The sequence below is a fragment of the Dendrobates tinctorius genome, unplaced genomic scaffold (assembly GCF_039654945.1).
Source record: "Dendrobates tinctorius isolate UK_male_01 unplaced genomic scaffold, ASM3965494v1 ptg000116l, whole genome shotgun sequence".
Lineage (NCBI taxonomy): Eukaryota > Metazoa > Chordata > Amphibia > Anura > Dendrobatidae > Dendrobates > Dendrobates tinctorius.
The window spans coordinates 25986543-26013110 of NW_027361784.1; the positions used below are offsets into that span (position 1 = coordinate 25986543).

The window sequence follows — 26568 nt, forward strand, 5'->3', positions numbered from 1 at the left end:
ATAGGTTTCCCCTGGAGTTTACCTTCGGGATAATAAATGACAGCTATTTACGGCTACTCCATTCCTCCATTTACTCCTTTCCCCATATTCTCACCTATTTTGGCTTGGATTGTGATGGGCGGCTCTAAACTTTACTCACCGAGATTATTTCTGCCCTCACCAAAACTCTGTAAAGTAACCTATTAGATAATGGAGGGAGTTATTCATTAATCTGGCTCATCTCATAAAACTGGACTCTGGCAATTCCCAGCAGACTCATTATCAGCAATCTCCTCCTGCAGAACAACAAACAGGACCATGGGCAACTTCCATGTAAGCTTTCTCTATGCCTGACACGGTATTGCGATGTAGCAGAGCTGGACTTGTTCGACATTGATTTAAAATCAAAAATGGTTCAAAATAGTTTTGAGTTTTACATAGGACTGCAGGTAGCCCTGCTATATTATCCAGAAACTGAGATTCAGCTCTGCTACATACGCACAATATATTAATATCATTCACTAATATTACTTTATGCATTTTCAATGTTAATATTTTATGTAAATTTATATATTTTTTGCATTTTTGTGAAACCCAATCTAAGAATATTTGTGCTGTTTTTTTACTTTCTGTCCTCCGTGTCCTTGACACCAGTTTTTTTTCTTGTGCTCTCTGTTATTTTTACAGCTAGATCATAGATCGGTTACAATTAATGTCTTTTCATATGTCCGCTTTTATTGGGGGGGTTTTGCGGATTGTCCTTGAAGTTGAAGACACGTTCCATTTTGATCAGTTGTTGCGGATGAATTTCGCCAATGCAAGTCGATGGTCCCCTGGAACAAAAAAGCGTAAAGCACATGGATGTTATTCGTATTATACTGTTTAGTGGGTAGGAGAGAGGCTAAGAAATACAACCAGGATTGTAAAAAGTGACTGAAGGACTGAAAAAAAGAATGGATGTAGCGCGCTAAAATAGACTTGGATTGTTTTTCATGTATGAGAAAAAAATTGGCTTGTGAAATCGGCCTAAGGGCTCATGGACACGTCCATGGATCTCATTCCTCATGGACCAAAATGCACAGGTTGGCCGGCGGGTCTCCCGAGTGTGACAGCCTCATAGAAATACATGAAGGATCTGGAAATCTGGAGACCTGCAGCCATCCAGTGCATTGTGGTCCGTGATTGGACCAAGATGTCTGCATGAGTCTTTATTTAGGATGAGAAAATAAATGAATTATTAATGGGAATTTGATGGTGTCTGAACCACGGGCAGCTTGAATCAGACCCTGACTGTGCAAACGTAGCCATGTATGCTGTTGTATTTCAGGAAAACCATCCTTTACTATCTTGGCTGCGGTTCCTGGTGGCTTCTCCCTATGTTCAGGTCTCCTAGACTGACAGGTCTCTTCCTAAGTGTCTGTAAGTGGAAAGATCTGCCAGTTTTGGGAGGTGGGTTGGGCGACAGCATCTGACTAGTTCCTGGCCGGCTTATTATTATTATTATACATTTATATAGCGCCATTTATTTCATGGCGCTTTACATGTGAAAAGGGGAAATATAGACAAGTATAATAAACATGTGTAAGACAAGGGACACACAAGTACATAAGGAGAGGGGACCCTGCCCGCGAGGGCTCACAGTCTACAGGGATGGGTGAGGATACAGTAGGAGAGGGTAGAGCAGGTCGGGCGGTGGTTCAGTAGATCAAGGATCATTGTAGGCTGTAGGCTTGTCGGAATAGGTGGGTCTTCAGGTTCTTCTTGAAGGTTTCCGTTGATGGTGAGAGTCTGATGTGTTGTGGCAGAGAGTTCCAGAGTATGGGGGAAGCACGGGAGAAGTCTTGTATTCAGTTGTGGGAAGAAGAGATAAGGGGGGAGTAGAGAAGGAGATCTTGAGATGATCGAAGGTTGCATGCGGGTAGGTAACGGGAGACCATGTCACAGATGTATGGAGGAGACAGGTTGTGGATGGCTTTGTATGTCATGGTTAGGGTTTTGAATTGGAGCCTCTGGGCAATAGGAAGCCAGTGAAGTGCCTGGCATAGGGGGGAGGCTGGGGAATAGCGGGGAGACAGGTGGATTAGTTGGGCAGCAGAGTGTAGGATGGACTGGAGAGGAGCCAGAGTGCTGGAGGGGAGGCCAGAGAGTAGGAGGTTGCAGTAGAAAGCATATTCTCGGTGTAAAGCCCATTAGACCAATGTCAGCCGCACCCGCCATTATCAAAGGGTCACTTATGGGGGTGCCAGCTGTCGAAGGGTGGGGAGAGATGTCAATTGGGTATGACCGATTTCAGACTGCGGATCGCTTTGTTCTCCAGGAGAAAAGCAGAGATGTCTGTTGGCAGCTTTCTCAAAGTGTGCCATGGAGCGCTTGGCCAAACAAGCGCTACTGTGTATGGGAAAGATGGCCAAGACTGGTGATTGATCAAATGTGCATGGGGGGCATGGGATATACACGGCTGAAATAACGCAACTCGTGAGTCAGCAGCGGAATTACTGCATAATTGTATCAGTACATTTCCATAATAATAATGTTTATTTTTATATAGCGTTAACATATTCCGCAGCGCTTTACAGTTTGCACACATTATCATCACTGTCCCCAATGGGACTCACAATCTAAATTCCCTATCAGTATGTCTTTGGAATGTGGGAGTAAACCGGAGTGCCCGGAGGAAATCCACGCAAACATGGGGAGAACATACAAAGTCCTTGCAGATGCTGTCCAGATAAATTTTACCCGGAACATAAAAAACTGAGGGTAGAAGTCGCTTTTTCATGGATAAACCAGAATGATGTATGTAATACAAGTGTGAATCCATTTTATATTCTCGGCACCGAGTATCACTGAGTGGGCTAATATTTTATTGCAATAATTGACTAGAGACAAATCTCATCAGAGGGAATAAACGTAGAGTAACCCTACAAATGAGGGAAAGCTATGGCAAGAAGGGAAATCACTCCAGAGCAGAGAGCAAAGAGGTCATCTCCCTCAATCATTAGATTCACCTCTGCCGATACTGAGCACCGAGGGCCGACGGCTGCCAACAGCTCTAATGACACATAGAGATTATATATATATATATATATATATATATATATATACACAGTATTTGTAGCACTATAGACGCATTGCTGCATAGTACTCAGTATCACTAGAAACAATGGATGGAATGGATCCACCCATTCCTGCCTCAGCTCTGATCCAGTTATGATCTGGCCAGCCTCCATCCCTCCAGCCTCCATCCAGCACTAATCCTCCCAGCCTCCATCCAGCTCTGATCCGACCAGCCTCCATAACTCCAGCCTCCATCCAGTTCTGATCCGTCCAGCCTCCATCCCCCCCAGCCTCCATCTCTTCAGCCTCCATCCAGCTTTGATCTGGCCAGCCTCCATCCCCCAGCCTCCATCCAACTCTGATCCTCCCAGCCTCCATCTCTCCAGCCTTCATCCAGCTCTGATCCAGCCAGCCTCCATCCCCCCAGCCTCCATCTCTCCAGCCTTCATCCAGCTCTGATCCAGCCAGCCTCCATCCCCCCAGCCTCCATCCAGCTCTGATGCTCCTAGCCTCCATCTCTCCAGCCTCCATCCAGCTCTGATCCTCCCTGCCTCCATATCTCCAGCCTCCATCCAGTTCTGATCCGGCTAGCCTCCATCCCTCAGCCTCCATCCAACTCTGATCCCCCCAGCCTCCATCTCTCCAGCCTTCATCCAGCTCTGATCCAGCCAGCCTCCATCCCCCCAGCCTCCATCCAGCTCTGATGCTCCTAGCCTCCATCTCTCCAGCCTCCATCCAGCTCTGATGCTCCTAGCCTCCATCTCTCCAGCCTCCATCCAGCTCTGATCCTCCCTGCCTCCATATCTCCAGCCTCCATCCAGTTCTGATCCGGCTAGCCTCCATCCCCACAGCCTCCATCCAGCTCTGATCCTCCCTGCCTCCATATCTCCAGCCTCCATCCAGTTCTGATCCGGCTAGCCTCCATCCCCACAGCCTCCATCCAGCTCTGATCCTGCCAGCCTCCATCCAGCTCTGATCCTCCCAGCCTCCATCCCTCTACGCTCTCTGCTGGCAGCTTTGGAAAGCACACAGTACGCAATAGAGGTGCATGCATACCGCTGGTCTGAACTGTCAATCTTCAGGAGCGCATCCCCTCCCTGACAAGCCGGAAACCGGGAATCAGGGGAGCGGTGCGCTCCTTAATATAGACTATGAGACCACCCCTCTATAAGGCTGACTCCTGTAATAGCTCACAATTCACCAATATGAATAGAGACTGATCTTTGTTTTCCAAAATGACCATTTGTCACTTATCCACAGGTGATAAGAGTGTGACCACCATAGTAGGGGGCATTGATTGAGACTGCAGCCTTCCCCTCCATTCTAAGACGATGAGGCTCACGGAGGTCTCCGAGTCCAGCACTCGGCCATCTCTGTCTGTCCCATAGACCTTGACTAGAGCGGTGGCATATGTCTGCCCATTGGATAGGCTGCCAACGATCAGACACTTATCACCAACCCTAGAGATTGGTGGTAATTGTCAATTCTGGGACAACCCCGATAAGGACATTGTACTTCTCTACCTTTTCTCTTATAATTATCATTCTGGGTGTGGGGTGAAGTCCCTATAGTGACGTCAGTGTGCTTCACTTTCCTCTGCCCCAATTTTGGTAAAATTGTACTCAATAAGTCGTGGGCAATGGTTGTCAGTAGCATTTCAGTAATACACCCCGAAGCCTGGTGTATGGATTTATTTCTGGCTTTTACCATAATAAATTCCGCTGTTAAAAGTCACGTCATTGGAATTTCCCAACATCTGCCCAAGGCGACAGTCACGGAAAACACATAAGTATTTATCAGATGGGAACGGATGCGAATACATTCGGCCAGTAATGGAGCGATTATTACATCCTTAGACTTAGCGGGATTGTTTTTTTACAATTAGATATTTGCAGTAATAAAATTGACGCAGATTGGGGCAAAGTAGCTGGGGCAGAGGTGTAGTTGGGAGGACTGGGGAAATACAAGCAAAGCTGCTTTTTGCCCGGGTATATTCTTGGTTAGGCAGTAAGTCATGGACATACATTGGATGTATCACGCCTGAGGTCATAGCATCGTCTATGGACGTTGCACACAAGTCCTTTTATTGGCACTGTATAGCTGTATCTTTTAGTCACAGTAAAGTGCTATTATTTGGGAACTAACTATATAGGGCTATCAATTGGTTACCATATAGTCCTATGATGATGTAGTCATAGAATAGTGCCTGTGAGGCTGGGTAGTCAAGAGGTCCGAGGTCAAAAGCAAAGAGACTACATCATAGACAGAGGGGTGAGACAAGCGCGTAGTCAGGTAACACTCTGAGGTCTGAATTCCAAGAAGGTAGCAGATCACGACAAAAGGGCTAGGCAAATGGATGGTCAGGGCAAATCCAAGGTCAAGCAGCAAAGATCAGAATACAAGACCAGGAACGCACAGAAAACACAAACCTCTTAAAGGGAATCTGTCACCGGAAGTTGGAGGCCTATGTAAATGGCCTGTGTCTGGTCCGATGGGCGGGGTTTCTTCTTCTTTCTCCACCCCATCCGTGGCCCCCGTCAGCGATCTTTGCTGGTATTAGAGAAGTTCAACTCCATAGTTCGCGCGTGCGCAAAGCAATCTTGCTTCGCGCACGCGCAGTATGCTTTGCCCAACTGCAGGCAAAGCCAAAAATCATTACTGCGCATGCGTCTGTACTCACCTGCCCACATCTCGCCGCGCTGTGCCCGCCTCCTCCTTGCTCCCGCCCTCCTGGCGCGTGGTTGTCACGCGCAGGCGCCCTAGGCCGCGGGCGCACACCCTGCAGGTTTCTTAACCCTGCAGCGCCCGCCCAGAGGCCCTGGCCGCCCAATCAACCAGCAGCATGGGGGGTGGACTGTATTATATTCTATGGGGGGCTACATTATATTCTATGGGGAGGTGGGCTGTATTATATTCTTTGGGGGGCTACATTATATTCTGTGGCGAGGTGGGCTGTATTATATTCTATGGGGGCTGTATTATATTTATTATATTCTATGGGGGTCATTGCATTATACTCTATGAGAGGGATAAAATTATACTATATGAAGGGGCTACAATATATTCTATGGGAGGCTGCATTATACTATATGAGGAGGGCTACATTATACTATACAAGGGGCTGCATTATATTCTGTGTGGGGCTAACATATATTCTATGGAGGGGCTGCATTATATTCTATGGGGGGTTACATTATATTGTATGGCGGGGCTGCAAAAAAAAAAACAACTATGGAATTGCACTTTTTTTTTGCAATTTCACGGCACTTGGATTTTTTAACCCCATTTTCTAGTACACGATATCTTAAAACTAATGATGCTGTTCAAAAATACAACTCGTCCCGCAAAAAAAAAGCCCTCACATGGCCATATTGATCAAAAAATAAAGTTATGGCTCTGGGAAGAAGGGGAGCAAAAAACGAAAGCACAAAAACGAAAATACCTCCAGTCGTTAAGGGGTTAAAGGCCTATAAAACGGGTAAAAGTGTCCCTTTTCGTGGGTTTCAGTGAATGATTTTCATTGGGGAAATACATATTGATTGATACAAAGCAGCTGGATTAGTGATAAAGTCTGTAATCCTGTGGGCACAATCCTGCCCATTGTGTTTTCTGTGTCTGATCGATGCATTCATTCACTTGTGACATGGGGTGGAAAAGTCCGGCGCACACAATGACTACTCCTATACGCCTTTTAATTATTAATTAGAGCGACCATCACATTTATGGCTTCACTTATCGGCAACTAGATAAGTCCAAACTTTGATCAAGGAGGGAGCAGATGTGAACAGGCGGGCCGCGGGCTTTTATAAGGATCTCAAACAGCTCATCCGGTCATAAAAAAAAAAGAAAGGAAAGAAAGTGCAATATAAAAGGACCAAAAATAAATAAAAATTAAATTTATGTGATAAAAAAGTGTAATAAATGTGTCTCTTTCAAGGAATAGCAGGAAGGGCTGATTCAGGCGTCCAATTTTCACGTACAAGGGCTATCTGTGTTTCTCATGGATAGCGCTCGCATCTGTGATAGTTTACGGGACAATTCCGAAACAAGTCCGATTTTGATCCAAGGATCAGATCAAAATTAGCAATGCATGTCAATGGGGCTATGAAAAAATCGGATCGCACTAGGATAACGTCCGAGTGCTGACCAGTTTGCATGGACTGACACATTGGAGAAAGTGGAGGGTTTTTTTTATTTCTCCATGTTCAAAAATAACGAGCGACACTTGTACCACGCTCTGATCAGAATAATCGGTCCTTTTTTCTTGTATGTGGAAAAAAAATCAAACCTCTAAGTGTTCTTATTTTCATTGTGAGGGAAAACACGGGCAGCACGGTGGCTCAGTGGTTAGGGCAGCACGGTGGCTCAGTGGTTAGGGCAGCACGGTGGCTCAGTGGTTAGGGCAGCACGGTGGCTCAGTGGTTAGGGCAGTACGGTGGCTCAGTGGTTAGCACTGCAGCCTTGCAGCACTGTAGTCCTGGGTTTGAATCCCACCAAGGACAACATCTGCAAGGAGTTTGTATATCTCCCTGTGTTTGCGTGGGTTTCCTCCGGCTACTCTGGTTTCATTCCAAAGAAATACTGATAGGGAATTTGGATTGAGAGCCCCATTGGGGACAGTGATGATAATGTGTGCAAACGGTAAAGGGCTGCGTAATATGTTAGCGCTATATAAAGATTGGAAAAATGCTGGGTTGTTATTATTTATATAGCGCCATTAATTCCATGGTGCGGTACATGAGAAGGGGGGTTATAGATATCGTTAACAGTAACCAAATTTACAACGACAGACTGGTACAGAGGGGAGAGGACCCTGTCCTTGCGGACTTACATTCTATGGGATAGTGGGGAAGAGACAGAAGGTCGGGGGTGCACCGCTCGGGCAGTGGTGAGGCGGCAGAATGGTTATTGCAGTCTGTGAGCTTTCCTGAAAAGATGGGTTTTCAGGTTCCGTTTGAAGGATCCGAGGGTGGTGGATAATCGGACGTGTTGAGGCATGGCATTCCAGAGGATGGGGGATATTCGGGAGAAATCTTGGAGTCGGTTGTGTGAGGAACGAATAAGTGTGGAGGAGAGTAGGAGGTCTTGGGAGGATCAAAGAGTACATGAGGGAAGATTAGTTCAGATATATAGGGAGGGGACAGGTTGTGGATGGCTTTGTAGGTCAGTGTTAGTAGTTTGAACTGGATGCGTTGGTGAATTGGGAGCCAGTGGAGGGATTTGCAGAGGGGAGAGACAGGGGAGTAGCGAGGAGACAGGTGGATTAATCGGGCAGCAGAATTGAGGACAGACTGGAGTGGTGCAAGAAAGTTAGCAGGGAGGCCACAGAGGAGAGTGTTGCAGTAGTCAAGGCGGGAGATGATGAGGGCATGTACAAGAGTTTTAGTAGATTGAGGGTTGAGGAAAGGACGGATTCTGGAAACATTTTTGAGTTGGAGGCGACAGGAGGTGGCAAGAGATTAGACGTGTGGTTTGAAGGACGGGGCAGAGTCGAGAGTTACTCCAAGACAGTGGATTTCAGGTGCGGGAGAGAGCGTGATGCCGTTTACCATAATAGATAGATCGAGTAGGGAAGATACGTGAGATGGAGGATAGATAATGAGTTCAGTTTTGTCTACATTGAGTTTTAGGAAGCGACAGGTGAAAAAGGAGGATATGGCTGATAGACACTCCGGGTGTCACGGTCCAATTCTTGGATCCGTGTCAGAGTCTGGGTTCCCTCATGAAAACCTTTATTTTCAGGCTTCTGGGGGCTTGATATGGGTTTTTGCACCCGGTGGCCACAAGTGTCATTACATCTGATACTTTCTTTAGTTTGCCTTTTGCCCCCGGTGGTCACTGGGGTTATAGCAGCTTTTGGCCCCTGATCATTTGACCATTCCCTTTTCCTATATAGGGTCACATGGTCTATGAGCAGGTGTTGGTAATAGCAGCATTTTCTTTTTGGATGCAAACCACAGTGAAGTGAAGTGAGCCACTGCTGAAACTGGTGTGAACTCTGACTGCCCGGTGTCCGCAGCAGAGTTAGATTGTGAAGGTGGCAGCTGGCTCTTAGGTGTTGAGCCACTGCGAAAATTTTATCCGGTGATTCACTCTGCTGCCTGATGACTGCAGCAGAGCAAGATATGTGTTTTGGTGTTTTTCCCTTTTTCCTTTGGGTGTTGTGCAGTACACTTTATTCCCTGTCTCACCTCCTGGGGATGGGGTTGGTGGTTTAGCTCAGGGCTAAACAGGAGTTAGGGACAGGTCGGGGACTTGGGCCTCACTACCTTCAAGTGTACCCCCAAGTTAAGGAAAGTCAGGACACCTCCTTAGCCTGAGGGGCAGTTCAGGGGCCCAGGTTCCACGTCTCCTGCTTTGTCCCAACTGCCCCGTGACACCGGGATTCTGGACATCAGAGTGGTGACATCTGGGCCAGAGAGGTAGATCTGAGTGTCGTCTGCACACAGGTGGTACTGGAAGCCATGGGACTTTATGAGTTGTCCTAGGCCAAGTGTAAAGATGGAAAAAAGTAGGAGCCCCAGGACAGAGCCTTGGGGGACTCCAACGGAGAAAGGGCGGGATGAGGAGGTAGTGTGGGAGTGGGAAACGCTGAATGTGCGGTCAGAAAGGTATGAGGCGATCCAGGATAGGGTGAGGTCTTTGATGCCAAGGGAAAAAAGAATCTGTAGCAGTAGACAGTGGTCGACAGTGTCAAAGGCAGAGGACAGGTCAAGAAGGAGGAGGATGGAGAACTGTCTGTTAGCTTTGGCTGTGAGTAAGTCATTAGTAATTTTGGTCAGGGCAGTTTCGGTAGAGTGGTGGGGGCGGAAGCCAGATTGGAGGTTGTTAAGGAGAGAGTTAGATGAGAGGTTAGAGGAAAGTTGAGCATGGACATGCTGTTCAAGGAGTTTGGAAGCAAACGGGAGCAGTGATATGGGGCGATAGCTGGGCATAACAGTTGGGTCAAGGTTTGATTTTTTGAGGATGGGTGATATGGTGGCATGTTTAAAGACAGAGGGGAAGGTACCAGAAGTTAGGGATAGGTTGAAGAGATAGGTTAGGGCTAGAATGATCATGTTAGTGAGGTTGGGGGAACAGGTGGGAAGGGATGGGGTCAAGTGCACAGGTGGTGAGGCGTGATTTGGAAAGGAGGTGAGTAAGCTCTCCTTCAGTGATGTGGGAGAGGGTGGTTATTAGGGAAGGGCAGAGGTCTGGTATGTGGAGTGGTTGGGGTGGTGGAACTGTAAAGATTTGCCTTGTTTGGTCAATCTTGTTTTTGAAGTAGGTGGCAAAGTCCTCCAGCAGAGATGAGGGGAGTTGGAGGTGGCAGTGGTGGGCGAGAGTTAAATGTGCTGAACAGTTGTTTTGGGTTGTGGGATAATGAAGATACAAGGTTTGTAGAATAGGTCTGTTTAGCAGAGGTGAGGGCTGATTTAAAGGCAAGTGTAGCTTGCTTGAAAGCAGTGAAGTCGTCTGGCAGGCGTGTTTTCTTCCAACGCCGCTCCTCGACCCTGGATGCTTGTCGAAGTTTTTTGGTGAGGTTGTTGTGCCAGGGTTGCCTATTGGTTTGTCGCACTTTGCCATGCATGAAAGGGGCGACTGAGTCTATGGCTGATGTGAGGGTGGTGTTGTAGAAAGCGGTGTCACTGTCCGTGTTGTGGAGTGAAGATATGGAGGACAGAGGTAGAAGAAAGTCTGAGAGTCTGAATGTCTAGGTGTGCGAGGTTTCTGCGAGGATTTGCTAGTGGCTGGACATGGGGGGCAGGTGAGCAGGACAAGGATGAGAAGGTGAGTAGATGGTGGTCAGATAGGGGGAATGGAGAGTTTGTGAGATTAGATAGGGAACAGAGGCGGGTGAAGATGAGGTCTAATGTATCCATCTGTGTGGGTGGCTGAGGAGGACCACTGAGTAAGTCCAAAGGATGAGGTACGAGACAGGATTTTGGAGGCTGCTGGCTAGTGGGTGTCAATGGGGATGTTGAAGTCCCCCATGATGATGGTGGGGATGTCAGCAGAGAGAAAGTGGAGGAACCAGGTGGAAAACTGGTCGATGAAGGTAGTGGTTGAGCCCGGTGGTCGGTATATAACAGCCATTTGGAGATTAGAGGGAGAGTAGATACGGACAGAGTGAACCTCGAAAGGAAGGATAAGGGAGGGTGGGGGTTGGATAGGGTTGAAGGAGCAGTTTTTAGAAAGGAGGAAACCCACTCCTCCACCATGTCTGTTGCCAGGGCAAGGAGTATGGGTAAAGTGGAGGCCGCCATAACTCAGGGCGGCCGGGGAGGCCGTGTCAGGGGGTGTCAGCCAGGTCTCAGTGAGGGCCAGGAAGGAAAGGTTGTGGGAGGTAAAGAGGTTGTGGATCACATGGAGCTTGTTGCAGACAGAGCAGGCATTCCAAAGTGCTCCAGAGAGAGGGTGCGGGAGGGTGGGGGTCAGTGGCACAGGTTTTAAGTGTGAGGGATTGCGGTAGTTTCTCTTAAGGCCCTTTTACATTTAGCGATGCACCAGCGATCCGACCAGCGATCCCACCCGGTCAGGATCGCTGGTGCATCGCTAAATGATCGCTAGTGAGCTTTCATACAGAAAGATCTCACAGCGATACAGCAGCGACGCAGCGCACGATACTTACCATTCACACACAGCGATCCTGACGTCCTCCCGCCCGCCTCCACGCGTCGCTCGTCGTCACAGCAGGAAGTCTCAGCAGGAAGCGCCCGACGAGAAATGGAGCCGGACATTCTCGCGCGATCAGCGATGGACAGCGGGGGAGCCGGTCGCTGGTAAGTATCACACATAGCGATATCGCTAGCAATATCGCTATAACGTCACAAAACCAGTGACGTTTTAGCGATATTGCTAGCGATATCGCTTAGTGTAAAACCCCCTTTAGAGTAAGAAAGATAAGGGTGAGGATTAGTGGGAGGTATGAGGCGGGAGAGGGGCAGGATTGGGTGATATGTCACCAGCAGTGAGAAGAAGCAGAGAAAGGGAAAGCAGGTGGGTGAAAGAGAGTGACCGACTTGTATTGTATTTTAGTTGGAGAGGTCTGAAGTTAAGGAGGTTGATGCCTCTATAGACTTAATTATGGTAATTGTAACTTTTTAAAAATATTTTTATTATTATTATTTTTCTGCTTGGTTTTAATGTCAGTAAAATAAGTATGAAAGGCAGTAATGCTAACAGTGAGCAAAAGCTGTATGAGAGGCAGTAACACTAACAGTGAGCAAAAGCAGTATGAGAATCAGTAACAGTAAACAAAAGCAGTATCAGAGACAGTAACAGTGAGCAAAAGCAGTATGAGAGGCAGTAACGCTATCAGTGAGCAAAAGCAGTATGAGAATCAGTAACAGTAAACAAAAGCAGTATCAGAGACAGTAACAGTGAGCAAAAGCAGTATGAGAGGCAGTAACGCTATCAGTGAGCAAAAGCAGTATGAGAATCAGTAACAGTAAACAAAAGCAGTATCAGAGACAGTAACAGTGAGCAAAAGCAGTATGAGAGGCAGTAACGCTAACAGTGAGCAAAAGCAGCATGAGGCAGTAACGCTAACAGTGAGCAAAAGCAGTATGAGAGGCAGTAACGCTAAGGGTATGTGCACACGCTGCGGATTCCGCTGCGGTTCCGCAGCGGTTTTGGCCGCTGCGGACCCGCAGCAGTTTTAGCTGCGGTGTACAGTACCATTCAAATGAATGGTAAACAAAAACCGCAGTGTAGACGGTGCAGAAAAATCCGCGCGGATTTCCTGCGGTTTTGAAACCGCAGAAAGAATTGACATGTCAATTCTTTCTGCGGAATCCGCAGCGGGTTCCTATCTCCACCATTGTGGAGATGGTGAATCCGCAGGACCAAACCGCAGGCAAAACCGCAGATAATCCGCAGGTCTTTTGACCTGCGGTTTTTGCAAAATCCGTGCGGATTAATCCGCAGCGGATTCAGCAGCGTCTGCACACACCCTAACAGTGAGCAAAAGCAGTATGAGAGGCAGTAACGCTAAGAGTGAGCAAAAGCAGCATGAGAAGCAGTAACGCTAACAGTGAGCAAAAGCAGCATGAGAGGCAATAACGCTTACTGTGAGCAAAAGCAGCATGAGAGGCAGTAACGCTAACAGTGAGCAAAAGCAGTATCAGAGGCAGTAACACTAACAGTGAGCAAAAGCAGCGAGCGACAGTAACACTAACAGTGAGCAAAAGCAGTATGAGAGGCAGTAAAGCTAACAGTGAGAAAAAGCATCAGGAGAGGCAGTAACACTAACAGTGAGTAAAAGCAGTAGGAGAGCCAGTAACACTAACTGAGCAAAAGCAGTATGAGAGGCAGTAACACTAACAGTGAGCAAAAGCAGTATGAGAGGCAGTAATGCTAACAGTGAACAAAAGAAGTATGACAGGCAGTAACCCTAACAGTGAGCAAAAGGAAAGGCAGTAACACTAACAGTGAGCAAAAGCAGTGAGAAGCAGTAACACTAACAGTGAGCAATAGCAGTATGAGAGGCAGTAACACTAACAGAAAGCGAAAGCAGTATGAGAGGCAGTAACACTAACAGTGAGCCACAGACTGCATTTCTAGCCATGAAAAGATTTTTTTTAGTCTAATCAACTGTGTAGTATTTTTCTTTGCAGGCACAATATACTGGTATATATGGATATACGGTATTTTCAGTAAAAAAAAAGTTAATGAAAAAAATACAAAAACAATTACAATAAACACAGTTTTTTTTAACATAATCTTTATTGAATAAAACAGTAAATCGCATAGACATATTTAGCATGGAGTAGTCTGCAGAGTAGCCAGATTGGCCACTAAATGTCTCCCTATATGAAAACTGTAATATTTAATCCTTTATTTGTACATTATTTTTCACATGAGCTGGCATGGTGAAATATAAATATATAACATATGTCACAAAGGCAATGACACAAGACCAAATGCTCCAAGGCAACACTTAATGCTATACTGAATAATCAGAGCAGAAATTAAATGGGTATTATCAGATAGTGTTTGTAAATACGAGCAATTTTGCAATTTACTGCTTATTAAAATTTTCTGTCATTCCACAGATATTAACACTTTTCTTTTGTTTACTGCGCGCTGCCTTGGAGACCGACCACCGCTGCCAAACTGTAGAACTTGTGTTTAGTGCTCACTAGCTCTTGTCTATCTGTTTTAAAGCTGGCCAGGAAGGTTGGAGAGCACTGTTTGTTAACCCTTAATTCTGGCTTTCTTCGGTGCAGAGCTTACAAGTTAGACAGCAGCGGTGGTCGGTCTCCTAGACAACAAGCTGTAAACAAAAGTGTTAATATCTCAAGAACGGATGCAAATTTTAATAAACAGTAAATTGCAAAAGTGCTTCTTTTAACATGCTCTATCCATCTATGAAGATGGATAGCACATAGAAGACAAAGCAGTCAAATGGTCCCATAAAACTTCACTTTTATTAAATATGTTCTATAAAATAATGGACAACAAGGTGCAAGGAGTAACGGGGGAAGAAATGCGTACACCCAATGGCACAGAGATACCGAACTTGTAACCCACCCAGCATACTACAGCATATACCCCTTTGGGGCCAATATAGACTAATATGCAGGTACAACAACATTGTCACAATCATAGAGCAAGTGCTTGTGTCATAAATGACAGGCAGACTGCCCGAGGGCAATTCAACATGACGTGTTACCTTTGTGCTGTAGAAGCAGAGGGGAGCTGGCCCACCCCGACGCGCGTTTCGGAGCGCTAAGCTCCTTCCTCAACTCCGGTATCTGTGTGCCATTGGGTGTACGCATTTCTTCCCCATTACTCCATGTACCTTGTTGTCCATTATTTTATAGAACATATTTAATAAAAGTGGAGTTTTATGGGACTATTTGACTGCTTGGTCTTCTATGTGCTCTGTATCTAGTTTGCAGTTTGCCCATATCAGTCCTAATATTAGTATATGTGAAGGCCTCAACATCATCACTGCTGTTTTTCGAGGGTTCCATTTAAATTGAGGAAGAAAAAATTCTTCTTTCTCTCCTCCACATATATACTATGTGTGCTGCAATTATATTCTATCTATGAAGATGGGAATAACCCTTTAAAGTTACTTGAAATAACTAGAAAGGGGTATGTCTTCTATAATCCATAGTTATTAAGGGCCATTATACTTGTGAAGGATATACAACAGATAAAGGGTTCCCTCCCTGCAGGAAAGGTAATAGCAGTTATTGATTAATGCTACGCATTTCTAGGGAACAGATAATTTATGAGGAAATCATCTGCCAGCCGCATGAAGCAGACGTCGCTTTATTACTGTTGTTTGCATGAGATTAGGCAGTGGAGGCGATCAGTCAGCAAACATTATGTTAAGCTATGCGTTGTGCAAATATCCCGAGATAATGGAGCTGTCCGTGACATTTCCACTGTGGAGCCAGCAGGACTGGAAAGGCCCCTATTCCCAATGTGCAGGGGGACCGCCTGAGTCTCACCCCCACCGATGATCCCATCTTTTAAATTCCAATGACCAATCCTCTTTTTAGGGCGGAGATAATCCACTACCCTGTCATTCAATCCGAATGAGCTCACTGATGGATCCTCAGTTAACTCATTCTTCATCCTACAATAAAAAGGCAAAAAGCGAAAAGCAAACTTTGGGAACATTTTTAATGAAACCCAATTGCAAAATGATTTTTAGCCTTAGATACATGAATTCAGTTAGAAAAAATTCCCCTCAAAGGTGGGAAACCCCTTTAACTGTATGCCCATCAGTAGGCAGAGCAGGGTGGGGAGTAATGAAATGCACTGAGGCTCTTTCCATGAATCGACACTCCTCCAGATTCCAAAATCTGCAACTAAACTGCTGGGAAATGCACATTTGACATACAGAATTTTTTGATAATTTTGCCCTTCACATTGCAAATTGTGAAATTTAGGGTGAGATTTTGGCAATAGTTTTCAAAATTTGTAGCATGAACATCCACACGGATTATATTGTACATTTCACAGATTTTCAGCATCCGCAAAAAAAAAACAAAACACATTTTGTCTAAACTTCCCCTACAAAAAAGTAACGCAATCAATATCCTTGATACACACAGCAATGAAATGTATATTTCCAGTTCAGATGCTACAATCTCCCGCCATATTTAGCGCCTAATCACCCAATAAGACCAATAATCCATTGTCAAATACTCTTTACTAATCAATTTTTCTTTTTCTTTTCAGCCAACCATCAAGCACCATCATGATTTTAATGCAGAGCGAGATTGCAAGAAGCTGCAAAAAGCTTGTAAAGGAATGGGTGGGTGTCCACTATATAAACCGCTCCACCGACCCAAGTGATCCAGGGTGTACATGGAGGTGTAATTTAAAGAGGACCTGTCAGCAAGTCAAAGCGTCCAGAGTTATTTTATTCCTGCTACTCCCTGAGTATTCTGTTATTTTTGTTTTTTAAATCCGCCAGACGGTTCCTGAGATATGGGACTTTTTAATTCATTACTAATTTTTTTTTACAGTCTTTACTAAGGGGGTATGGCCAGGGCCGGTTTTAGGCAAAGTGGGGCCCTAGGCAAAAGTTTAAAATGGGGCCCCAAATGCTAACATATTGCACATCACACAGAAGCATTTTGGGTGTATTTACATGCGCTGAGTTCAGGCCGCTAAATGAGTGCGATCGACAATATTGAAGTTGTTCGACGCTTGTTTCCCGGCCTCTTTACACCATCTGAGAAAGAATGATGGGGATAGAACGATCACTAAAGGATCACTAACAGATCACCATACAGTATCATGTTATCAGCAGCACATCTACTGTTTACACCCCATAGTCCTCCATATATTATGTGCTCCATAGTCCTCCATATAGTATAATACACTCCCCATAATCCTCCATATAGAATAATACACTCCCTATAGTCTTCCATATAGTATAATACACTCCTCATAGCCCTCCATATAGTATAATACACTCCCCATAGTCCTCCATATAGTATAATACACTCCCCATAATCCTCCCTATAGAATAATACACTCCCTATAGTCTTCCATATAGTATAATACACACCTCATAGCCCTCCATATAGTATAATACACTCCCCATAGTCCTCCATATAGTATAATACACTCCCCATAATCCTCCCTATAGAATAATACACTCCCTATAGTCTTCCATATAGTCTAATACACTCCTCATAGCCCTCCATATAGTCTAATACACTCCCCATAGTCCTCCATATAGTATAATACACTCCCTATAGTCCTCCATATAGCATAAGGCTGTGTTCACACACAGCGGGTTTTTTCGCGATTTTTTTCACGGATTTACCAAAAATCCGATTAAACAATGCATAAAAGAAGCTTCCCATTCATTTTAATGCATTTTGCACTTTTTATGCATATTGATGCGTTTTTGTTCCGCGAAAAAAACGCTTCGCGGTAAAAAACGCAGCATGCTCATTAATTTCGCGGAAAATTCCGCATTTCTGGGTATTTTCTATGTGTCTGGGGATGCGCGGCAAAAACGTGCAAAAATCGCAGAAAACAACACGCGTTTTCTGGGAAGGAGTCCTGTTTTTATGCAGAAATTTTCTGCATACGTGTGCATATAGCCTGAAATGTAAAGTGCTGCGGAATATGTCGGCACTATAAAAATAAAATTTATTATATTATTATTATAATACACTCCTCATAGCCCTCCATATAGCATAATACACTCCCCATAGTCCTTCATATAGTATGATACACTCTCTATAGTCCTCCATATAGTATGATACACTCTCTATAGTCCTCCATATAGTATGATACACTCTCTATAGTCCTCCATATAGTATAATACACTCCCCATAGTCCTCCATATAGTATGATACACTCTCTATAGTCCTCCATATAGTATGATACACTCTCTATAGTCCTCCATATAGTATAATACACTCCCCATAGTCCTCCATATAGTATAATACACTCCCTATAGTCCATCATATATTAAAATAAACTCCTCATATTCCTCCATATATTAAAATACACTGCTTAGTCCTCTATATAGTATAATACACTCCTCACAGTGCTCCATATAGTATAATGCACCGCCATAGTCTCCCATGTAGTACAATTCACTTTCCATAGTATAATGCACCCCATAGTTCTTCATATAGTATAATGTATTCCTCATAGTCCTCTATACAGTATAGTGCAGCCCACATGGAGTATAATGCAGCCACCCCACAGAGTATAATTCAGCCACTCCACAGAATATAATGAAGCCCCCTCAGAGTATAATGCAGCCCCGCCATACAATATAATGTAAGCCCCATAGAATATATAATGCAGCCCCTCCATAAAATATATGGTAGCCCCCCATAGAGTATAATGCAGCCCCCATGGAATATAATGCAGCCTCCTTATATAGTATAATGTAGCCCCTCCATAGAATACAATGTAACCTTCCTCATATAGTATAATGCAACCCCTCATAGAACATAATGTAGCCCCCTCAGAGTATAATGAAATCCCTCATACAATATAATCTAGCCCCCATAGAATATAATGCAATCCCCCTAGAATACAATGTAGCCTCATAGTATAATGTATTCCCCTCAAAGTATGAAGCAATCACCCCTCAAAGAATATAATAAATATAATACAAACCCCATAGACTCTAATGTAGCCCCCCGTAAAATATTATACAGCCCATCTCCCCATAGAATATAATGTAGCCCCCATAGAATATAATACAGCCCACCTCCCCATAGAATATAATGGAGCCCCATCAGAGTATGATGCAATCCTTCCTCATAGAATATAATACGGCCCCCCATAGAATATACATTAATGTAGCCCCATCAAAGAGTATGATGCAATCCTCCCTCATAGAATATAATGTAGCCCCCCCCTTCGAAAATGTCCCCACAGTCCAGTTCTCATGCACTCATATATTTAAAAAAAAAAAACGCACAATCCTCACCTCTCCTCGTGCCCCGCGCTGCTTCTGGCTCTGCTCCGGTCTCAGCAGCTGCACTTCCCGGCACACAGTGGGTGCGCGATGAAGTGACGTCATCGCGCACCTGCAGTGTCAGAGGCTGAGGAGAATGATGGGAGAGGGAGCATTATCTGACGCTCTGACCTCCATCATTGCTTTGAACTGTACCGGAGCCAGTATAGTTGAATGTGGTGTGGGGGGAGCAGGCGCTGGTGGCAGGCGAGCCCCCATGACTCATGAGACCCATAGCAGCTGCGTGATGTGCTGCTATAAGCAGCACACCAGTGGCTCAGGGCTCCTGGGGCAGTGGGCGCCCTAGGCAGCTGCCTGGTCTGCCTGCCGCTAACGCCGGCGCTGGGTGTGGCTTACTAGATTCTTTGGGGGGGTATCTCTAAGATGCTCTGCATACATACCATCAGCCACACTTCTTTCATAAAGACCATCAAAATTAGCACCCTCTTCAGGTCACCCACAGATTTTCTATTGGATTCATGTCTGGGCCATTCCACAACTGTGATCTTCTTCTAGTGAAGCCATTCTTCTATTGATTTGGAGTTTTGATTAGGATTGTTGTTGCACTGAAAGGCAAAATTCCTCTTCACCTTCAATTTTTTAAGAGACCTGATGGTCGTGTTGCAAAATTGAGTGATATTTGGAACTGTTCAAAATTCTCTCCACATTGACTAAAGTCCCAGCTCCAGCTGGCAAAAAACAGTCCCAATACATAAATATGCCTCCACCATGCTTCACTGTGGGTATTGTGCTCTTTTGGTGATGTGCAGTATTGGCTTTTTGTCAAACATACTGTCACATAGTGACAGTGCACTGTGGAAACACTAGACTAACCTCTCCCAATTACCCCAGATGGTGGAGATGCAGGGGTCTCTTACCTTGCTATGCTCCTATCTTAACCCTTATATGTTTCTTGCTCCATCCAGGGAGGTGTGAGGCTGATGTGTATTGGAAAAAACTAGCTAGACAAACAGGGGTTAACCAACAGAGATAAAAGAAAACTACAATCATACAAATACACTCATAAAACAACAGAGCTGGAAACATGAGGAATAGGAGGCACAAACCAAATAGGAGATGAAAATGATAAACACACAAACCAACCCCATGCAGCAATCTCCTGATAAACTCTGCAACCGCCAACTCCAAACACTGAACTTCTCCGTCAACACCAAACCAGGAAGTAGAACTATCACTGGCAACTCCCTATTAGCAGTGACAACCATATATACCAGAGGGGAGTGGCCAACACAGAACAGCTGAGACAACTCAGGACGGAGAGGTCCAGGAGATCAGCTGAACTGATTAACTCTTGCAGTGACAGAGCAAGGAAAAAAGGGCACTGTTTAATAGGCTGTTGAAACAGTTCTTAACAGTGCAGGAGCTTGTGTAACCAGATGCCACAATCTTCTGAACCTCTCTGTTGCAGTATCCCCGTGACACATGCACTTTGGAATCATGGCCAAAAGGTTCCACCTTGGTCTCATCAGACCATAATATGCTTTCTAACATGGTTTGACAGACTCGATGTAGGTTTTGGCCAATCATAGCTAGGTTTGCATGTTTTTTTTGTAAGAAAAGGCTTCCATCTTGCCACCCTACCCCACAGGCCAGACATATAAAGACTATGAGAGATTGTTGTCATATGCAGAACACAGCTAGAGCTTGCCAGAAATTCCTGTAGCTCCTTTAATATTGTTGTAGCCTCCAGGACTAATTTACTTCTTGTCGTTTAATCAATTTTTGAGGGACGTCCACTTCTAGGTGACATCACTGTTGTGCCAAATTGTACCCACTTCTCGATGACGACTTCACAGTGCACCATGGTATAGCCACTGCCTTGGAATTTTTTTGTACCCTTCTCCTGACTGATAACCTTTAGCAATGAGATCCCTTTGCTGTGTTGTAAGCTGTTCACAGACCACGACTTTTGCTGTAAAATGCAACTAAGAAAAAGTCAGGAAAATCCTGGTAGAACAGCTAAACCTGATATGGGGGAAATCATAATCACTGTAGATGATGGCGGCCGTGTACTGACTACTATGTAACATGAGTGTAAATGTGATTGACTAATTATGAACACAAACAAATACCCAATTATAAGAGGGTGTTCACACTTATGCAACCACATTATTTTAGCTTTATTGTTTTTATTCTCCACCTCAAAATGATTTCAGTTTGTTTCCCCATGGATTTGTACAGTTTATGGGTGACAATAAAGGTCGAAAAAGTTCTGAAATGATTCTTGTTGATCTGATTTACGCACGTGGCGAAAACCTGTAATTTTAGCTTTAACAGGGGAGAGCATGTACAAGTTTGTCATTATTATTTATTTTTCTAAAGTTTTGATCTAACTAGCTATAAAAGTATGATTACATTGTGATCCAAACAGAAAAAAATAATATCAAGCCAACAATTTACTGAATATATTCTCCTCCGTTCACCGAATGACTTCTATTTCTTTTTTTCTTATTTTACAGGAACTGATGAAAAAGCAATTATTGAAGTCCTGTCAAATAGATCTTCTGATCAGCGGCAGGAAATAAAACAGAAATACAAGACAATGTATGGCAAGGTACTGCACCTCGTGCGCTCACAGTGACATATATACTCGTCTGCAGACCTGGATTGTTTATATTTATCTGTGGAATCAGTCCAGGCAAATTTTTGAAAATTTTTGAATCAAAACTTAGGGGAGGGTTCATACAAACCGAACCCATAAGTGGTCGCTGGTGGGGTCGGGCACAGTCCTGGGAAGAAGTGGTTGTGAGTCTAAAACATCCCAAAATTACCATCATCAGTGTTGGTAACTATGATATTGCTGGGATTCATCATTGAAGGCGTTTTTACATATGGCGACATTGCTATGGTCGTGTAGGTGCTCGTTACTCAAGAAACATTATATCTTTATTTTTTCATAGAGATCTGACGTGCTAATCATGAGAAGTCTAGTATAGGAGCCATAGGAAAATTAGGCTGGAAGTGCACTGGGGGCGTGTCAATGCACATGGAAAAAAAGCTGTCCGAATGCACTGACACACCTCCAGTGCACTTCAAGCCTAATTTATATATAGCTTCTACACTAACTTTCTCATGACTGGCACATCGGACATCTATAAAAAAAAAAAAATAATAATATTGAATAGGGGACAAGTACCTATTCAGCCATACCATTACTCCAGTACACAAAAAATGTACTGACAGATTCCCATTAACAATCTTTGTGACCACGTCATCTCTTGTTGGCTTTTTTTGCTAGACAGATAGTTGGATCATTATAGCCAACGTATGGAGCTTTCCCGAATCTACTGTCATTTCTTTCTATAGATTTGACTTTGGCTGAGCATTGTGTCAGAGCCGTTGGTCCCACCATCATTTAAGTCAGTCGATGTTCCTAAGACAAATGCACAAGGTGTACATTCCCAAATTGGGTTCTAAGGACCAGGAATCCAAAAATAGGATAGGGGATAATTTTCTGATCTCTGAAGGTTCGGACTGCTGGGACATCCAGAGATCTTGAGAATGTCGCACTGCGCATTCTCGAATTTCACTCCATTAAAGTTGTTCACTTCTTCTCACTTGGCCCCCATAAAATAACAAAGCCTATACTCACCTCTCGTGCGGGCTTCGTTCCCACGGTGTCAGCACTCGGTCTCCCCGAGGCTCCCATGGTGTTATGACGCGTGATGCCGGCGCACCAATCAGCACTGGCGTCACTGTCTCCGCCTTCTGTCGAATTGAGCAGGAAGAGGAAGTCCAAGATCAGCTGCAGCCCGGACTTCCTCTTCATGTTCAATTTGTCCGAAGGCAGAGACAGTGACGCCAGCGCTGATTGGATGCCGGCGTCACGTGTCACAACAACACACGAGAGCTCCGGGGAGAGTGAGCGCAAACACCAGGTACGGACTGGAACTAAAATTCACTAGATGCGGATATATTACTAATATTACCCTGGGTGGAGGAAAGGAAGATTTACTACAAGATCAATATTTCTAATGATACCCATGGCCTGCTGGAGTAGTCAGCGACATTGTGCTCAGTCACAACTCTTAACAGTATGTGGGTCGCCCTCCCAGGGCTGCGGGGTACTCGGTACCGGGCCGGTATCAGAGGGATGTGTCACAGCAGCGGTAGCCCTGGGCGCCCAAGTAATAGGGAGATGTGAATGGTGGAATGTAGTTAGATGAATAGTTCGTGACGCCACCTGTGGTGTTCGGCAAGTGAGATGTTAAGCCGACGCTGCAGACAGATCTGCTGGGACTGATGGTATGGTGCAGCAAAGAAGTAAAAGCTCCCACAGGCGGAGCTGTAGTCCCAGGGCAGTGTAGATGTGGTCGGCACGGGGATGTAGCGGTGCCGGAAAGGTAGGAAGTAGACAAGACCCAGCGGGGTGCAATTTCTGTACCTTTACTTGGTAAATGCAGTCCAGGGTCCTAATTACAGATGGTATTGGAGCAAGCTAGCCTGGAAGCAGCTCAGGGATTCTCTCTCAGCAGATGGGTTGTGCAGTCTCCTTACTAGCGATTAATTGCGGGATCTCCAGTACCGAGTTACACTGAAGTTCCTCCTGTCCGATGTTCTCAAGAACCTCACTTGCACGGCAGACAGCTCTAGCCTCTCTCGGGACCCTCTCTCTCCTGAGTCCCGGCTCACTATCCAAGCTGCTGTTGTGCCCTCAAGTCTTAGATGGGAGCAGGGCATTTACAGCCTCCTACTCCTCTGGTGTCTGTTGCAGGACCATTAGTATCTGTACAACCGTAGAGACCAGGCTCCAGTTCATGCGCTCTCTCCAGAGATGAGCTCTTCCTCTCAGCTCTATCTCAGCGCTCCTTCCACACGTCTGCACACTTCACCCTCTGCAGACTCACTACTCACCCCTTCCTCTTGGCCCTCAGAGAGCACTCTTCCCCTTAATCCCGGTTCAGAGTTCCCCCTGCTGGCCTGGAGTGGAACTGTGTTGCATGCATAGATTGACTGCGAGAGAGACCCATCATTGCCTCCAAGCCTGGCATTACCGTCCCCCGGAGGAAGGCAAAGCCACTGTGGCGACCATACTCCTCGGGGCGCCACATATGGCTGTCTTGAGAACACTGATTCTATTAACAATGTAGCAGATAAAACAGCCCACAACCAGACAGGCCCTTCTGGCATTTGCAATACTTCAGATAAGTAGCTCCGCTGGTAATGTGGTGATCTCTGTGCCCTAGTTTGCCGTTCATCTGTTTGCTCTATGCTGGGATCATTTCTCTATAAGTTCCACTGCTGGTTTATACAAACACTTATCCAAAATCTCCCAAATACTGATGTGTGAATAAGCACTAAAGCGGTTTTCTATGTTTTGCCTTAAATGTGTTTATTTTTTTTGGTGTTTTTTTTTCCAGGACTTAGATAGTGTATTAAAAAGTGAACTGAGTGGCCACTTTGAGAAGACTGCCCTGGCGTTGCTTGATCGTCCCTGTGAATTTGACGCAAAAGAATTGAGAAAAGCCATGAAAGGGGCAGGAACCAACGAATCTCTGCTGATCCAAATCCTTTGTACAAGAGCCAACCTGGTACAACGTCTCCTTAGATTACTCAAGTGCAGCTTTTTCGAATGGATCCAACTTTGCAACCATTTTATGCAGCTAAATAATATACACTACCTAGCAACTTTCAAATAGTCGTGATGACAGATGTATGCAGCCCATATGCAGAACTATGTATCTCCATGGTTTTAGCCTACAAACACTGCAATTATTCTAAAAATGCAGTTGTGTGTTCATGCCAGCTAAGACTTATTTTTGCTAAAAAGAGTACTGGAATTGGTTAATAAATGGCTTCAAGATTAGACTGGACAGGGTTCATTTGATGTCTGTAATCAAGGAGACAGACAGGTCTGCATAGGAGATGTATACACATAATTTAAAGTTTTATTATACTATTCTTTTTTTTAATAACTCTTTAGGGAAAAATATTGACTATATACAGTTTACTCCTGCTTGTCTGTATAAACCGTGCAGCATAGTATAGTATGAATTGGAGATGATGTACAGAAAAGTGTCTGTCCACAGACTTGGTGCTGAAGTACAGCCCTTCCCTTAAAGATCAGAGAATAACAAGGGTCCATTGTGTTTACTTCACAGCATATCCAATGCTGGATTATCTAGATGACAGCAGTACAAGAAAGCTGTAATGAAATCCTAAATTCTCTGCTGATTCTGTCCCAGTCTACACAGCAAAGCTGTCAAGTAAACTGCAAAAAAAACAGGAATTATCAGCTTATTTTGTGTGCTCTACTGGGCACTGTAAATGCTACAGTATTTCAAGATATAGTGATATATATATATATATATATATATATATTATATTACAGTGCGGAAAATAAGTATTTGATACACTGTTGATTTTGCAAGTTTTCCCACCTACAAAGAATGGAGTGGTCTGTAATTTTTAACGTAGGTACACTTCACCTGTGAGAGACAGAATCTTAAAATAAAAACCAGAAAATCACATTGTATGGTTTTTACATTATTAATTTGCATTTTATTGCATGAAATAAGTATCAGGGACCAAGCAGGGATTGTGCGTTTCTACAGAAGCGAGGTGACTCTGTGACTGATCTCTTACAAGTCGCCATCCTCCATTATATCCATCTTTGTTTTTCAGCAAATTCGAAACATAAAAGAGTCGTACAAGAAATGTAAGTATTATCGCTCCCGTGCAGTAATGCCAGGCAGTGATGCCGCCCGCAGCTGTGACATTCATATGTGTCTGTATCTCAGTGTTCGGACGAGATTTGGAGGCTGATGTGAATAGTGAAACCAGTGGTTACTTCCGGAAGATACTCATCTCATTGCTGCAGGTACTTCTATTATAGGTCTTGGAATATTGACCTCCGGGGATAAGACATGTTGGAAACCAGAAATTAGGATGTACGGGAGCCGGTGCATTTTGATGAGAAGTGCATCTGCTACATATAATTTATGCTCATGGACAGACATTGGGAGAGAGAAGAATGAGCATGTTGGAAATTCCAATGGCCGATCCTTATTTTTTCGAGCAGATATAAGCCACTGCCAGAGGAGTTTGGCAGTGGCTCTCTCATAGAGAACATTGGAGAGCGAATGTTCATGTGTAGGAGGGAGGTTACTATCGTCCGAACGATTGTGGGTATGGAAGCCTTAAAAGAATGCAAAATGGGCCAAAGTCTAGTGTATGTCACATACAAATTCCCACCTAAGAAGCAGTGGGTGGAGACATTTCTGCGAAACTCTACTTCTCACTGTTTTTCTCTATTGATGTTGACATGATGGGTCTGTCTTAAGTTATGGAAGCCTTAAAGGGTTCCCTAATGTGTCCATTCAAGGGGCCAAAGTCTAGTGGAGTCCACATGCAAGCAACACACAATGAACTTTAATAAGCTCATTCTCACCCATGCAGCACACTAGAGGTGGAAACATCTCTGCGAAACTCTACTCCTCACCAGTTTTTCTCACCCATGCAGCACACTAGAGGTGGAAACATCTCTGCGAAACTCTACTCCTCACCAGTTTTTCTCACCCATGCAGCACACTAGAGGTGGAAACATCTCTGTGAAACTCTACTCCTCA

At 44.7% G+C, this 26568-nt stretch overlaps 1 protein-coding gene across 1 annotated transcript in view; it reads left to right on the forward strand.

The window, feature by feature from the left end:
• The first annotated feature begins 220 nt into the window (after positions 1–220).
• ANXA13 (annexin A13) overlaps positions 221–26568 on the forward strand; it is a 46079-nt gene continuing 19731 nt past the window's right edge. Inside the window, exons 1-6 of the mRNA XM_073590284.1 lie at positions 221–312; positions 16219–16294; positions 21460–21554; positions 24361–24531; positions 25625–25658; positions 25741–25820. Of these exons, the coding sequence (XP_073446385.1) occupies positions 298–312; positions 16219–16294; positions 21460–21554; positions 24361–24531; positions 25625–25658; positions 25741–25820 (471 nt within the window). The 5' untranslated portion in view covers positions 221–297. The remainder of the gene's footprint in view (positions 313–16218; positions 16295–21459; positions 21555–24360; positions 24532–25624; positions 25659–25740; positions 25821–26568) is intronic.